At 40.4% G+C, this 15,382-nt stretch overlaps 1 protein-coding gene across 3 annotated transcripts in view; it reads left to right on the top strand.

The window, feature by feature from the left end:
* PLEKHG7 (pleckstrin homology and RhoGEF domain containing G7) overlaps positions 1–14,946 on the top strand; it is a 55,509-nt gene extending 40,563 nt beyond the window's left edge. For all 3 annotated transcript variants that reach the window (XM_045588332.1, XM_036455150.2, XM_036455151.2), the window contains 5 exons: positions 170–263; positions 5,791–5,870; positions 8,289–8,442; positions 11,681–11,778; positions 12,798–14,946. In XM_045588332.1, the coding sequence (XP_045444288.1) occupies positions 170–263; positions 5,791–5,870; positions 8,289–8,442; positions 11,681–11,778; positions 12,798–12,905 (534 nt within the window). In that variant the 3' untranslated portion in view covers positions 12,906–14,946. The remainder of the gene's footprint in view (positions 1–169; positions 264–5,790; positions 5,871–8,288; positions 8,443–11,680; positions 11,779–12,797) is intronic.
* Positions 14,947–15,382: the final 436 nt, after the last annotated feature.

The following is a 15,382-nucleotide window of genomic DNA, read 5'->3' on the forward strand; positions in this document are numbered from 1 at the left end:
GGGGTGTCCTTCTGAGAGGTGTGCTCATTCCTTCCCATCCCCGTGTCCATCTCCCAACATTTCTAAATGTCTTGAACTTTATAGACAGAGTGCACTGCCCCAGCTCCTGGAACCTGTCCTCTTCCAACCACTAACAACCTCTCTTTGGTTTCCTCTCTTGTTTTGCAAGTGCCTGAAACATGTTTTTAAAGAGCACATGGCAGAAAACATCCTGTCACCAACCAGCAGACACCTTCTCTATGAGGGAAAATTAACTCTTGCCGGTAAGTAGCTTCTTTCTTGAAAGACCCAACATCTTTGCTACCATGTAACTTGTCCAATTGTTGCTAATTGAAGAGTGTCAAGAATTGTGTTTGCCTGTGGCCAAGGCCATGGAAGATGTGAGTCAGAGAATACGCTCTGGACTCACACACGTGTCAGTTTGATCAAAGACTTCACAGCATAACTAGCTGTGTGCCCTTCATTTTCTATCTATAAAATGGGATAACTATTTCATAAGGTGGTTGTTAAATTGGAACACATGAAGAGCTTAACTCAAGGTTGGGAATATAATAAATAAACACTCCACATCAGCTGCTATCATCATTTTACACCTCCAATGAGCTGGGCAATCATCCCCTCGGTGTTCATTGAGAACCTGCTATGTAACGTGTTGTGCTAGGCAGGTATCACTGGAGGATATAAGGTCACTATTCTGTATAATCCTCGTCCTCCAGTTGGGAAGCTCTGCTGTAACGAGCAGATCTGCAGGATAAGTTCAGGAGAGAGAGAGAGAGAGAGAGAGAGAGAGAGAGAGAGAGAGAGAGAGAGAGAGAGAGAGAGAGGGAGAGACTGTGGAGCCAGAGTACCCAGGAAGGGCTTTATGTGCTCCATGGGAATAGAGGTGGGCTTGAGGGGGACAGAATGGTGGAGGTCAGTGGAAGGACCTCCCAGATGAACAGCAGGGCAGGAGAAAGGGCTCGGAGGCAGAAGCCACCTGGGAGAAGAGGCTCTGGCGGAGTGGTTAGGAGAGGGAGCCCTGGAGGCTGGCTGCCAGGCCACTTCCCAGCTCAGCCTTTTCTGCCTGTGTAACCTTGGCCCATATACAGGAATCTCCCCGCATTGTCATAAATGAGCTAATGGATGTACAACCACTGAGAAAGGTAGACACAAAATCAGTGCTCAATAAATATTCTCATCAGAAAAGGCTGCCTGACCAAACTAGGATTTGTATTCATTCATTCCTTTGTTTCTGCACAAAATCTTGATTGAGCACCTACTGTGTGAGAAGCCCTATGGGATGTGAGGTTGCCTATTTATGGTAGCATGAGATCTGGCGGGGAGAGTCAGGCAATAACTCTGTATTCAATACACAGTTGTTGAGAGTCTGCTATATTTTAGCTCTGCACGTCAGAGCTAAAATGTGACCCCTACCTAGCTAGGGATGGTAGACATGCCCGGCATTTTACATCAAAGGACTTTTGCCCTCATTTTCTCCTTCCAGTGAGTTATCAGAAAAGTTACACTTAATCCCAAATTATAGGTGAGAAGTATGAGGCTCAGGGAGATTCTGTATCATGTTCAAAGTCACCCGGAGGTTAACAACAGAGTCCAGGCTGCCTCAATTAGTGGGCTTCCAGAATCACAACACCTGGCTGGAAGATGAACAGAAGGATCCAGGAAGGAAGTCACCAGTGACAGGTGATAAGCTTAGAAAGGTGCCTGTGAAGGAAGAGTCATCAGAAACAATGCACAGAATGGCGTAGAGAAGGAGACCAAAGCAGAGAGACCAGCCCAGAAGCTCCGCAGTGAAGCAGGGTGAGGCGAGATGACCCAGAGCCTGTGTTTCCCACCCACTCTTCACCTCTACCAGGGGGTGGGGAACGTCCGGCCTCCGGGCCACATAAGGCCTGCGAAATCGTTTGGTCAGGCTCTGCCCAGGCATTAGGGGGGTGAGTTAATTAAATGGTTGACCAAACATAGCAGGCTAATTTTTAAGTTGATAATTTTATATTTTATATGGCCACAGATAATTATAAATATGGAAATGGCCTTCGGCAGAAAAAAAAGGTCCCCTATCCTGCTAGATCACCACCCTTCCACTTTCATTTGGAAAGATAATGATTTTACATTGTCCTTGATGTTATTTACAATTTTAAAATGTATATATCATGACAAAATCAAATCAAAATAATGAAGCAAAGCACAGCTCTCTGTTCAAATATATGCCTTGCACTCCAAAATTGGCCTCCACCTGGAATTATTAGAAGTTTTAATCCCCTCTATCTACCAACTTCCCAACACTGGGATATGTGCTAGCACATCCTAAAATGTTAGACGTGAGCCTGGATAGAAAAGGATAAACGTGAGAGATATTTCAGAGGCAAAAATAGGAGGACTTTAAGACTGGCAAAATGGCCAAAGAGAAAATGAGTCAGTGCTTTCCAGTGTTGTACCTGAAAGTCCGGTTGACCACACTGAGGGAGGCAGAGGGAGGGGGTCAGGGAGGCAGTCTTAGGGGTCAGGTGTGGGCAGGATGAGAAGCCACATGGAAGTTGGGTGAACAAGGCAATGACCAACTCTGGTAAAAAGCTATGTTAGACGCACATCCACAGGTCACGTGGCTTTGGGGTGCTTGTGGGTGGGAGACTGACCTACAAAGGAGTCTTTACAAAAAGACCCAACTTTTCAGAAAAAGTTTCTTGTAGAGTCAAATGTGGGAAATGAATATGAACCTCATCAACATCACTACCTCCAGACACTTGCTTAATGCCATGTGCTGTGTGGCTCAGATGGCACCGGAGAGGAGGCAGCATCAAGTTTAAAGTCACGGGAACGTGGACCCGGAGTTGGCGTGGAGATATGGTGGGGGTGGGGGTGCTAATGTTAGAAGAAATGGGACATCATTTTGAATGAATAAAGCATTAGACCAAGAATGATGATACCTAACCCATACATTTTGTTTCCAAATTTATTTCAGCTTTAAAAACTGTACTAGTCTAACCAAATAAGTGTATTTTCTCATTCCCAGAAAGTACAAATTTTTATAACTTCAAGCATCACCAATTTCTCATTGGAAGCCATGCCAGAATACCCTTGGCAACTGTGTTGCTCCACACAGATTGGCATTTCTAAATAGGAAAGTGAGTAAGGTGCAGACAGACAGGATGGCCTGACAGCTGTGACACTGAGAGAACACATGCTGTTCAAGCTGCTGCAGCTCGGAGTGAGGCAGAAACCAGCTCCCTTCTGAGCAGTGTGATGAAGCCCCCGCCCGGACTCCATGAGGAAAAATAAAGACGTTTCAGACCTGGCTGTGCAGCACTTAGCTAAACAGAATCTCAGACTCGCAGTGCTCATGCGTTACATCTCATGAAACCACTTGGTCAAGGTGTTTCACTGGCTGTAATAGCTTCCAGCTGCCTGGTGACAAATGTGAACAGCCTGATTTTATGCTTACAGTCTTCCTCCTTAACCATCTCCTTTTGCCTGACCATGTCTACTGGTTAGCACTACCCATTTCTTAATGTATCTTATCTTAAATCTTGTTTACATGTTCGTAATGTGTCTGCTTTCCATAGGATTAAAGCTCCTTGGAGGCAGAGTCTTCTTAATCATTGGCACAAGGTGGGGAGTCAGCATCTGTTGACTACTTGGTGGGACCACGAGGGATTCAATAAATAGCTAAAAAAAAAAAAAAAAAATCAGCAGTTCCTGGACTATTTTGTAGGACATAGCAGATGCTTGCAGCTTGTTTGTTAAAATAAAATACTTAAAATTAGCAAGAAAATAAAACTATTTCATTTTGACAATCATCATCAACCTAATCTATATCTGAATGGCACAGAATGGGGAAAACAGCATTTAACCCTCCCAAAGGTCTAATGTCATCCAATACCTCATTCCTAGTGCCATGTCTGTATTAATTAAGATGTTGGTTCAGCCGTTGGACAGAGAGATAACCATCGCTTCAAAAGACAAGTCTACTTCTCTGGCATGTAACACTGGGAGCTGTATGACAGCTCTCCTCCACGGCGCCATTAGGGACCCAGGTTTCCTCTGCCTTTTTGCTCTGCCATCCCAGGTGCTGCTTTCTTCCGTGTGGTCCCAGAGGAGTCTCAGGGTGTCTAGCCGGTGTCTAGCCGGTATCTAGCCGGTGGGAAGGGGAAAAAGACAGGAGAGCAAAGCCCAGCTGTTTAAGGAAATGAATCACAAGTTGCATACTTTTGCTCTATTCCATTGGTTGGTGGAATTTAGTCACTTGGCCATATTTAGCTTCAAGGGAAGCTGGGAGATGTGGTATTTATTTGCAGGGAATATGTTCCCATTAAAACTCAGAAATTTCATTACTACAAAAGAAGGGAAATGTTTTGTTTTGGTTTTTTTTTTAGGGACAATCAGCAGTTTTTGCCATAGGCTGATTTGGGGGGGGGGGGGGGGGGGGGGGGGGAAGTCTCTAGCAGTGATGGAAAACAATGTTTTTAAAATATTTAAGGATTGAATAAAATATTTATTAAAATATTTAAGGTTGAATAAAAGGTCTAATTTCTTTTTTATGCAAATATGGAAAGAATCTTTACTTCAAACTTAAAGAAGTGGAGGAAATAGAAATGAAACCTAACCATTTTATCTACTAATTTAATCTTAGTCCCCTAGTTTTCAGGGATAAAACTATATGAAAAAGAACTTCTAAAATAATATAAATGAACAAAGTAAATAGAACAATGAAAAATATTTACTGATTTTAAAAATATTTACTTTACTGATTTTAAAAATATTTACTTTACGTATCTGTCACATTCCCCTCTGGACAGACTGTCTTTTCCTCTGCAATCACTTAAATTTAACTATTTCTCCTGCTAACTTCTATGTTATAACGTTAGAGAAGGGGAAACCCTATTCTAACATTTGATTTCTCTTCTACCACTGGCCCTTGCCTAGAGAAAAGTAGAAAAGCCTAATTGCCTTAAGTTACTATCAAAAATTATATTAAAAAAACATTTGTAAATATAAAGCTATGTGAAGGATATTTGAACCTGTAAGTTTTGCAAAAAAAGTAGTTGTAATGATTGCCTTAGTCAGCTTTGACCGCCATAACAAAGCACCATACCCTGGGGGTTTAAGCAACAGAAATTCATTGCTCACAGTTCTAGAGGCTGAAGGTCCAAGGGCAAGTTGCCAGCCTCATTGGCTTTCTGGTGAGGCTCTGCCAGGACCCCTCCTGCTCCAGTCCACACAATGGCTCTCTCTAGTCTCTCCTCTTATGACACTAATCCATCTGCATTAGGGCTCCACCTCAAGCCCTCATTTATTTTCATTTCCCCATTCCCCAAACAGCCACACTGGGGACTTAGGACTTAATCATATGAATTGGGGGAGAGAGCACAATTTGGTCCACAGCAAGGACAAAATGCCCTTTTTGGGGTAATGCTTACCTTTGCCAATGGCCTCCCAGATGAGTCAAGAGGCAAAAATGCTGTAAGTTTAATGAACTGAGAGATTTTTTTTTTAGCTTTCTTTGAAACCATTACAATCATCATCCAAGTTATCTTAGGTCCATGTGACACACATCACAAATACAATGTCTTTAGAGCTGTGAGCTTGAGCTCATGCCACGTCTCTGCTTTAAGGAAGAAATCGTTCAGTGCCCTTGCAGGTTTCTGATCCAGGTGAGCTGATGCCCCGAACTGCTGGCCTGATGTGCCAGGAAGCCCTGCTCGATTTGTCTCCTAAGGAATTCTTTGGTTTAAATAACAGAAATCCTTCTACTTACAATTTCCAAACCCAGTTTCACTTTCTTTCTCTCCACAGAAAGTACCAGATTCCTAGATGTTTATCTGTTTCTCTTTAATGATTTCCTCTTAGTTACGAAAACTAAGCGCAACAAAAAGGTAAATTCTGCTTTTTCTTAATAAGTCTGCTAAATATGTTCAGAAATATTTCTAAATAAGTTGTGTTAAAAATACAAAATGTTTTCATACATCAAATTGGGATTCACCCTCTAAAAATGGAAATATTACAAAATATTGGCATTTTGTCAATAACAAAAGCGAGTTACATTTCTTAAGGATGTCAAAGGATGTGTACATTTTTAGCATAACTTGGTCTATATTTTTTTTAGGGTAAGTCCCAAAGGCCACAGGACTATTCCTGGCCTGCCTGATCAAATACAACCCAATGCTTTTGTCCACATTGGTCCTTTCCCCTCACCCAAATTACCCAAATTGTTTCCAGTGAATGCTGCTGGGGTGGGGGAGGGGAGTACTCTCTAAACTGCCATGTGCTGAGGTGTTACCCATCACTCCTTCTGATGCGAAAGCTCAAATCCTTCCTGGAAAATAGTGATTTGGGGGCTATGAGTAGGAGGGAATCCTGCTTTCTCAGTAACTACCTGGATATAAAATTGACACTTGCAGAAGCCAGACAAATGTATAGTTGGCATCACAGACAAAATGAGCCAACTCAAGGTTAAAGCCATTAAATCTCTTCTGAAAACAGGGATTTTCCCCATTACTTAAGTATTATGGCCCCTATTATTGTTGTTACTAATTAAGGCATGAGTGTCATGGTCTACTAAAGGCTCCCATTTCCCAGTCTGTCCTCTAAATGGCGTGAGTGATATTATGAAGGGGACCTCCTCTGAGGCACTCAAACACTTGCTCTTAGTTGTAAGCCATCAGAGACATCTAATTCACCCACTTCATATATATACTGAGTGACCAAATTATTATGATATTTGAATGCATAATAATCTGGCCAGTCAGTGTATATCTTATATAATAAAAGGCTAATATGCAAATTGTCCCCTCGACCAGGAGTTCAACCAGCAGACTGGCTGGCCAACCACCAATGTCCAAGCCAGGCTGGCTGGACCCCACCCATGCACAAATTCATGCACTGGGCCTCTAATATGTATATGTATGTGTGTGTGTGTGTGTGTGTGTGTGTGTATACACACACACACACACACACACACACACACTCTGAGTGGCCAGATTATTATGCATTCAGAGGTCATAATAATCTGGCCACTCAGTGTATATATTGATTTCAGAAAGGAAGGTAAAGGGAGAGAGAGATAGAAACATCAATGATGAGAGAAGATCACTGATGACTGCCTCCTGCACACCTCACACTGGGGATTGAACCCATAACCCAGGCATGTGCCCTGACCAGGAATCGAACCATAAACTCTGGTTCATGAATTTATACTCAACCACTGAGCCACACTGGTTGGGCCCACCCACTTCTTTACCAGAGTACTAGCCTTACACACATATAAGATCATGAGACTAGATATCTCAAATCTTTTAAGAATCTAAGCTTCTAGAATCTAGATGATATGTTGGTTAGTTCAGCTCAATAATTTAAGGATCTTTAAGCACTAAAATAGACACCCATTGATCAATCTATAAATAGGTGAATGGTCATTGAGGATGAAATGGATATTTGAGAATATTAAAAATCACAGTTTTGAAACTTAGGTGGCCTTCTCTTGTAAGCTTCCCAAGCAGCCATGTCTGAACAAGTCAAGCTCTGAAAAATCTCTATGGCCTTTAAAAATCTCGACACCAAGCACAGCCTACCTTCATGTCAAATAATGACTCAAATCTGAGCACATGAGCTCATGGCAGCCTATATTGATTTACTATACGGTAATACTCTGGTTTCATGCTTTATAACTTGATCCCCAAATAAGGAATGTTATGTGCTTTAAATTCCTCTGCTTAATAAATCTGGAGAGTTTTATTGACTTCATAGGTGCAAAGATAATCACCCAGAAAAGACACTGGGTTTCACTTTAAAAAAAAAATGTCATTTTTTAAATTCCTCTTTGCAATTAAATGAACAATATATGTCATGCAAATCACAATCTTTGACACCCTTTTAAAAATTCAACACCTTATATATTCAAAACAATTTCAATTATTTACAAATTAAAGAAGGTGGACTCTACTTAGAATTAGTATTAGATCCCAGAGACATATTTGGCCAAAATGAGGCTCCCCTTTCTCATCCACGTCACTCAATGCTTGAGAGAGACACTGGAAATGAAGCGCTTCCCCATTGATGTAATGGTGATGAAAATGTTTCCCAGTTGTAGATGTCACACATAATCTACTCAGGAAGTTAAATTTGAGTATCAGAAACGCTATGCTATCAATCACTATGTACTTTGAAGAAATGTTTTTCAAGATCCAGAAAGAATGATAAGCTGGATTTCAAGCAGTTGTTTCTTAAAATCAATTTAGAGATGTATACCAATACTCATTTTCTCTTTACTACATTATTTTCCAATTCAATTTCAGAAAGTTGGAGGCTTGGACACAGGTGTAATGTGTCCTTCACTTACTCCTGAACTGCAAACAGTAATAAAAGAGGGTGGTTCATGTAAGGTACTCGATCAGCCCATTCCACTTGATAGATTGGTAGTCAAAAGTATTGATGCACTCCATGTGTCAGGTAAGTATCCTTTTTCATCATTAATCTGCTTGCCATCCAAAAATTTTATATTGGACTTTATTGGAAACAGTACATAAACCAATTTAAGTCTTCATAAAAGAAAATACTGACTTCCTATGTGGCTGTACAAATTAGTTATGGAAAGAGTATTGGACTTGGTCTCCAATGCTTTCATGTCCCAGCTCTGCCACTGCTAACTGTATGATTGTAGGCAAGGAACTTAAATCTTCTATGCCACAGATTCATCTTGGTAAACAGGGATAATAATATCTATTAATATGTCAGTGGGTTGTTATGAGAATTTCATGAAACAATGCATAAAAAGCACTCAATGACTGATGGCTATTTTTAGTTTTGTTATATTATCATTATTAGTACTCACTGGCACACCACAACACACTATGCAAGCCTAAGATATTCTACTACAATAACTATATAGAAAGAAATATTCAAGAAATAATATGTATACATTTGCAGGTATACATATATACATACATGTCATGTGTGTAGGTATATAATCTTTACTTTTCAAGCATTTCCTCAGGGTCTACTGAGACCAGGCACTGTGTGAGTGCCCTAGAGTTATAAACAGCCCACTCTTGGGGCAGCTCTCAGAACAATGAGAGATCAGTAAATCCCATCAGGAAGGCCCTGACAATCAAGGGACTCACAGGACATTTCAGATTCTTCAGAGAGAGAGAGAGAGAAAGAGAGAAAGAGAGAGAGAGAGACAGAGAGAGAGAGAGAGAGACAGAGAGAGACAGAGAGAGAGAGAGAGATGGAACAGCACAGTGCCCAATGCAAAATAAGTGCTAATAAATGGTATCAATTATTATATTCATTATGTATTACTAGAGGCCCAGTGCACAAATTCATGCACCTTGAAAGGAAGGGGGGCATGCAAGGCTGCAATGGGCACAGGGGTGGATCTCAGCCCATCCTCCATGACCCCACCTGGCCCCTCCCACCAGAGTCCCAGGTTCCCTGTCTGTTGGGTGCAAGCAGTGGTTCTGGTGCCGGCTATGGGTGCAAGTGGGGCTGGCACTGGCAGTGAGAGTGTAAGCTCCAGGCAGGACCATGGTGTGCAGGAGCAAAGAATTTGAGTAAGCACCAGAGGCTCCCTCCAATGACAGCAACGGTGCCCTGCCTTGGTCTGGCACCCCCACTCACCTGCTCCACCATTTCACCACAGCCAGGGCCCACCATGCTCCACACACACACCCTGGTGGTCAGCACACATCGCAGTAACCCGTTGTCCAGTTGTTCAGATGTTCCTGTTGTTCTGCTGTTCGTTCTATTTGTATATCAGCCTTTTATTACATAGCATTATAATAGCATTTAGGGGAAAAGAAAGTTACTCCCAACCACATTCTGACTTCTCATTTTCTTTTACAAGCCCACCCATACCAGGTCCCTTTGTTTCTAAAGTCCCTTGTACCCAGGTTGCAAACCAAACAAATGAGGAACCCCTTTTTTGTAACTGAGAACTACAGTTACAAGTTTTGAGGGAAAACAGATTCCAGGAGCTAGCTAAGAAAAGCCACCTGCTCTTCAAAGCCTCACTTGCTACAGGGAATTTATAAGGGAGTAAGACAAACACAGCCAAATCCCTCCCTTCCCCCAGAAAGTCATTTTAAAAAGTTTAAGCCCTCTCTTCTCAAATAAACTGGACAGAATTCCATGACATCAGCAGATATTGTGCTAGAATTTCAGAAATATGAGGTTTGTTTAGACAGTTGTGAGTATAATTTGTGGTACTGGAATAGTTCTTGCAAGTAAGAAAATAAAAGTTTTGCATTCGCTTTGACTCTGAGTGAGGCCCAATCAGCCTCAATGAGCCTGAGTTAGACCCACAGCCTCCAACAGAGATGAGGGTGGACAAGCAGCAGCTCAATGATGAGACAGGAATAACGCACTCTTCTAGACCTTTCCACATACTTGATACAACCAGAAGCACCCTGCTTTGATTTGTTTGTTTCTAAGCATTAATCAACTGTAGAAAGGATGTATAGGAGCAGAATTTTATTGTGTTGTATTAATAATGCAACAAAGAAGCTTTTAAGAACTCCTGGTGTGTGTGTGTGTGTGTGTGTGTGTGTGTGTGTGTGTGTGTGTGTGTATAAAGGCTGAGCACAATCGCATCTGAAACAACCAAACAGATGACCAACAGGCTGTGTGGGGCAACCAGGCTGGCAGGGGGATCAGTGAGGGACGACCAAACGACTGAGCAGCAGATTTCATGGGGAGACCAAGCCGGCAGGGAGGTTAGTGAGGGGCGACCAAATGACTGAGAAGCCGGCTGCGCGGAGTTACCAGGCCCAGGGCGGCGGAGCGGGGGCGGGGGGGGGGGGGGGGGGGGACGACGACCAGACTGGCAGAGGGGGCAGTGAGAGTGACCAGGTTGGGGGGGGGGGTGTGCAGTTGGGGGTGACTACGCCTGTAGGGGGTGACCAGGCCAGCAGGGGGAGCAGTTAGCGGTGATCAGGCAGGCAGGCAGGTAAGCAGTTAAGAGCCAGTGGTCTCAGATTGTGAGAGGGATGTCCGACTGCCAGGTTCCCCCCCCCCCCCCAATCCTGTGGATTGGGCCTAAACCTGCTGGGTTTATATAATGACATCCCCTGAGGGGTCCTAGTTTGGAGAGGGTGCAGGCTGGGGCTGAGGGGACTCCCCCTGCCACCATGCAGGAATTTCATATACTTTGGTGGATGTTGGATTTTGAGTCTTTTTTTATTTTTGTATTTTCTTACCCTGTTGTGAAGCATTTAAGTGGTTTTATATTTCTGCTACTTCTCAATTTGTTTATAACATTGTTTTGATGTGGCTTCCTTTTAAATACAAAAGTAAATAAAACATTTTAGTAAGGGGTTTAAAAAGAAACAATCCCATTGTTTTCCATATTTTTATTATCTATATTTTATATATACAAAATCCACCTAACATGCTAAGCTTCTTCCTTGAGTAGGAGCCCACTTTCCATCACATGCCATAATTGCATTTCATCAAGCCCTGGAAGTTGTTAGTTAAGGAAGAAAGGGTTTCCTTATTCAAGTGAGCTCCATTTCGACATAGTAGTAAAGTCTTGGTTTTGAAATCAGACTTTTTTTGGGGTAACTTACAAATATTTCCCACCTTCATTAAAACAAACAAAAAAACAACCCTCTAAGTTTTTGGAGAACTAAGACACTATTTGGATTTCATATTAAATGATTTGGCTTTTTGTCTTTGGATCTTTTTCTAGTCTTTGGATTGAGAAATGCCTTCCTTATTCAACATGAGAGCCGATATCAACAGTGTATAGCAGCATTCTTATTACAAGCCCAAACAGAGATCATCAAAGTATGTATTTTAATTTTGTTGGCTTTGATTCTTTAAACTTGATGGAAGGAACAATCTCACTCCTAGTCTAAGTAAAGGTGAATGGGAAGTTCTGTGTATTTCCCTCACCTGCTTTGGAAAGGACAGACGTTGGGAGGTGGGGAGGAATAGGGACATCTAGTCCACATCATATTCAGAAATCTCAAGGTGACAATCCCCACCCACTCACAGAGTTGACACAGTCCCTCTCATTTCTCCTGTGGCAAAAAGTTCCAGAACGACTTCTGATTTCAGTTTCCATATGAAATGGAGGAGGGCTGCTTTGGATTGTATGACTAGCTTTTAAGATGCTCTCATCAGTTTCCCAAGTCTCGCAAATAATGTGATGTCAAATTAAGTGAGGGGCTGCTGCAACAATGAACCATGACTAGAAGTATACTCTTCGACCTTTGAAAATAATGCCTCATTTTTGCAGCAATGCAGTTGAAGACAGGCTGCCTAACTATGGTTCCTCTATTTTAGAAGTTTCCATTTTTTTATTTTTCTTCTAGTAGGCTTTCATCACCCTAAAAGGGGGGCCAGACAATGAATGCAATATTGCATTCTCCTTAAGGACTCAGTTTCCTGAGTCATCTCCCTCAATCTGTTTTTCAAATTATATCATTAAAGAACTTCTATTTCCAGACGAAACAGAAATTTAATGTTCAAACTATTTATATTATAGTCATAATTGATTCTTATGGTTCTTTGATTACTCATGACTACCCCACTTGCATAACATACTCATTTAATCCATTTTCATGTTCATACATAATTAAAGATATTGATGATATATTAGATGTAAGAAAGAAAATGGGAAACATGCAAGTGTTTCATTAGTCCTCGATTTTAAAGAGCAAGTCAATAAATACAAAGCAAAAGATTAATCTGTGAAAAAATTGTCAGGTTAATATTCTTCTCTCTCCCCCTTTTCTCCCTTTACCCCGCACCCCATGTGTGTGTGTATGTGTGTTTGTGTGTGTGTTGTTTTTGTTTTATAGAAAACATGGATGGCACAAATAACAGCAGCAATCTCTTGCTTCACCAAGAGTCAGGAAACGAAGAAAATATCTTTCTTCACACCATCCACAGAATCCTCTGAAATTTAGGGACCTAAAACTAATCTTTTTAGAAATGAGAGATAAAGGTATTCTTTCAGACTTTTGTAACAGTGATGAGCTAGAAGAAAATATGCCATTTAAAGGAGTTCCAGGATTTGAGTGAAGAAAATCCTCAGTACAAAGGAATGATGACTGCAACAAATTTGAAATCTGGGGAATTTCTTGTTAAGTATATGCTGATATCCAGACTACCTTAAAACGCTTCAGTCAAACTTATAAGAGGTGTGAGTGAAGTGTGATGCTGTTATAATTTGTAAAGGGTGAATGATTAGATGAACAAAGTGGCAGGAGGAAAATGTTTGAGTCCAATACGAATTCTAGCATCTTACTTTGTGTATATCTATAATGAAACCAACCTCACTTACTGCTTTATAATACTGCCTCACATTCAGATCATTCTTTTGACATAAAGTTTGTTCTTTTAATATATTGATAAATAAGGTCCTCATTTTAAGTTTTTAAATTCCAATTCTCCAACAGTTCACTTATCTCAGGTATATTTCATAATACTCTAACTTGGAATTAGAAAATCCCAAAGACTAAACTCCATTATTAAAAAATAAAATATCTGTTCCAGTTTTACATGTGAACACTTTTACATGGGAAATTGTCTTAGGAATAGTAAAAGTATCTTTCTCTAAACCTCATTTTTTAAAGAATGGTTTGTCATAAAATTATTTTCTGGTTTTGAGGATGGGATTATGTGTTTTACCATAGTACAGCCACCTAATTTTACTTAGCAAGACTTGAAGTTTCATTAAATTTTTATTTAAAAAGGCATCTTGAATTATTTTATTATTATATGGTTTGATTATATCAAATGGAAATCCACAAATTTCAACTTCAACCATGGTATCTTGTGCAATTTCCAAAACGGAAGTAGTAAATTTATCAACCTGGGATGCAAGGCAGGATACCTTAACTGACCTCTTCAAGTTGGAGAATGGGACAAAGAGGATGATGTGAAGGGAAGTCATGCGTACAGTTAATGCTTTGAAGAAAAGGCAAATTTCACCAAACAGCTTCCTGTTTGTATAGACAAGTGTAGCACAAAGGTTCTTGTGCACAGACCAAGCATATTGCAATGGAGGGTCATCATCTTTGTGTAATAATGTCAGAAATTCGGAGGAGTAAGTGAAAATAAAAGGAAAATATGAAAAGCAATAATTAAAGGCTAAAAATAAATGAGAGGAAGAATAGACTTCAAGCGAATTCCTGGAGATGGGACCTAGATGACATTGAAAGCAAATTATATTCAGGACAATACTGACTTATGCAAGAAAAGACTTAAAAAAAGAATATATGTGTATTAGAAAAAATTAACAATCATCTTACAGAGATTTTCAGAATAAGCTGACTTTGGAGGACAATGGACTAGAATTAGGCACTCTCAAGATTCCTTTAGTCCCATGATTCCAGTAACCATGTATAAAGAACTAGTTTCTTCTTAAAATATCATTAAAGGAGACTGACTAAATTAACATCAAGAATGTAAAATAGCTAAAGAATATGCTATATATAAGAGCCAACATGTGGGGAAAAAATCCAAAACTTTAATGGCCACTGACAGACTAATGGATAAAGAAAATGTGGTGTATATGTATAGAATGGAATACTATTCAGCTTTCAAAAAGAAGGAAATTCAGCAATATGCAACATGGATGAATCTTAAAGACATCATGCTAAGTGAAATAAGCCAGTCACAGAAAGACAAATACTGTATGATTCTACTTGTATGAGGTATCTAATAATAGTCAACTTCCTATAATCAAAGCATGAAATAGTGGTTGCCAGTGAAACAGAGAGGGAAATGGGCAGTTACTAATCAATGGGCTTAAAATTTCAGTTAAGCAAGATGAGTAAGCTCTAGAGATCTACTATACACTTAAAAAGAGGTCATAAGAGTAGATCTCATGTTAAAATTTAAAAAAAGAAAATGCTATATATGTAAATTGGAATTCTATAAAGCTCACAAAACAACATGTCTAGCCGAAACCGGTTTGGATCAGTGGATAGAGCGTCTGCCTGCAGACTGGAAGGTCCCGGGTTCAATTCTGGTCAGGGCATGTACCTTGGTTGCGGGCACATCCCCAATAGGGGGTGTGCAAGAGGCAGCTGATCAGTGTTTCTCATTGATGTTTCTAACTCTCTACCCCTCTCTATTCCTCTCTGTAAAAAAATCAATAAAATATTTTTTAAAAAAGAACGTCTAATATGTAATATAGTAAGTGCTTGAGAGTATACACAGTGTACTCTTCAGAAGGAAGCATATTAGAATAAAATGGAGGGAGAAAAAACATCTCTGGAACTTTGGTTCCAGGGAAAGGTGGGCAGTAAAAAACAATGCTATTTTGAGCCTTCACAAGAATATCTTTAAAAGGACACATGGGTATTAAATTAGATATACAACAAAAGAAAGATTAATATTCTTTAGTATTTTTCTTTAGTCTTGCTAAGTTTCACAA

Source organism: Pipistrellus kuhlii, unplaced genomic scaffold (assembly GCF_014108245.1).
Source record: "Pipistrellus kuhlii isolate mPipKuh1 unplaced genomic scaffold, mPipKuh1.p scaffold_m20_p_3, whole genome shotgun sequence".
NCBI classification, from domain to species: domain Eukaryota; kingdom Metazoa; phylum Chordata; class Mammalia; order Chiroptera; family Vespertilionidae; genus Pipistrellus; species Pipistrellus kuhlii.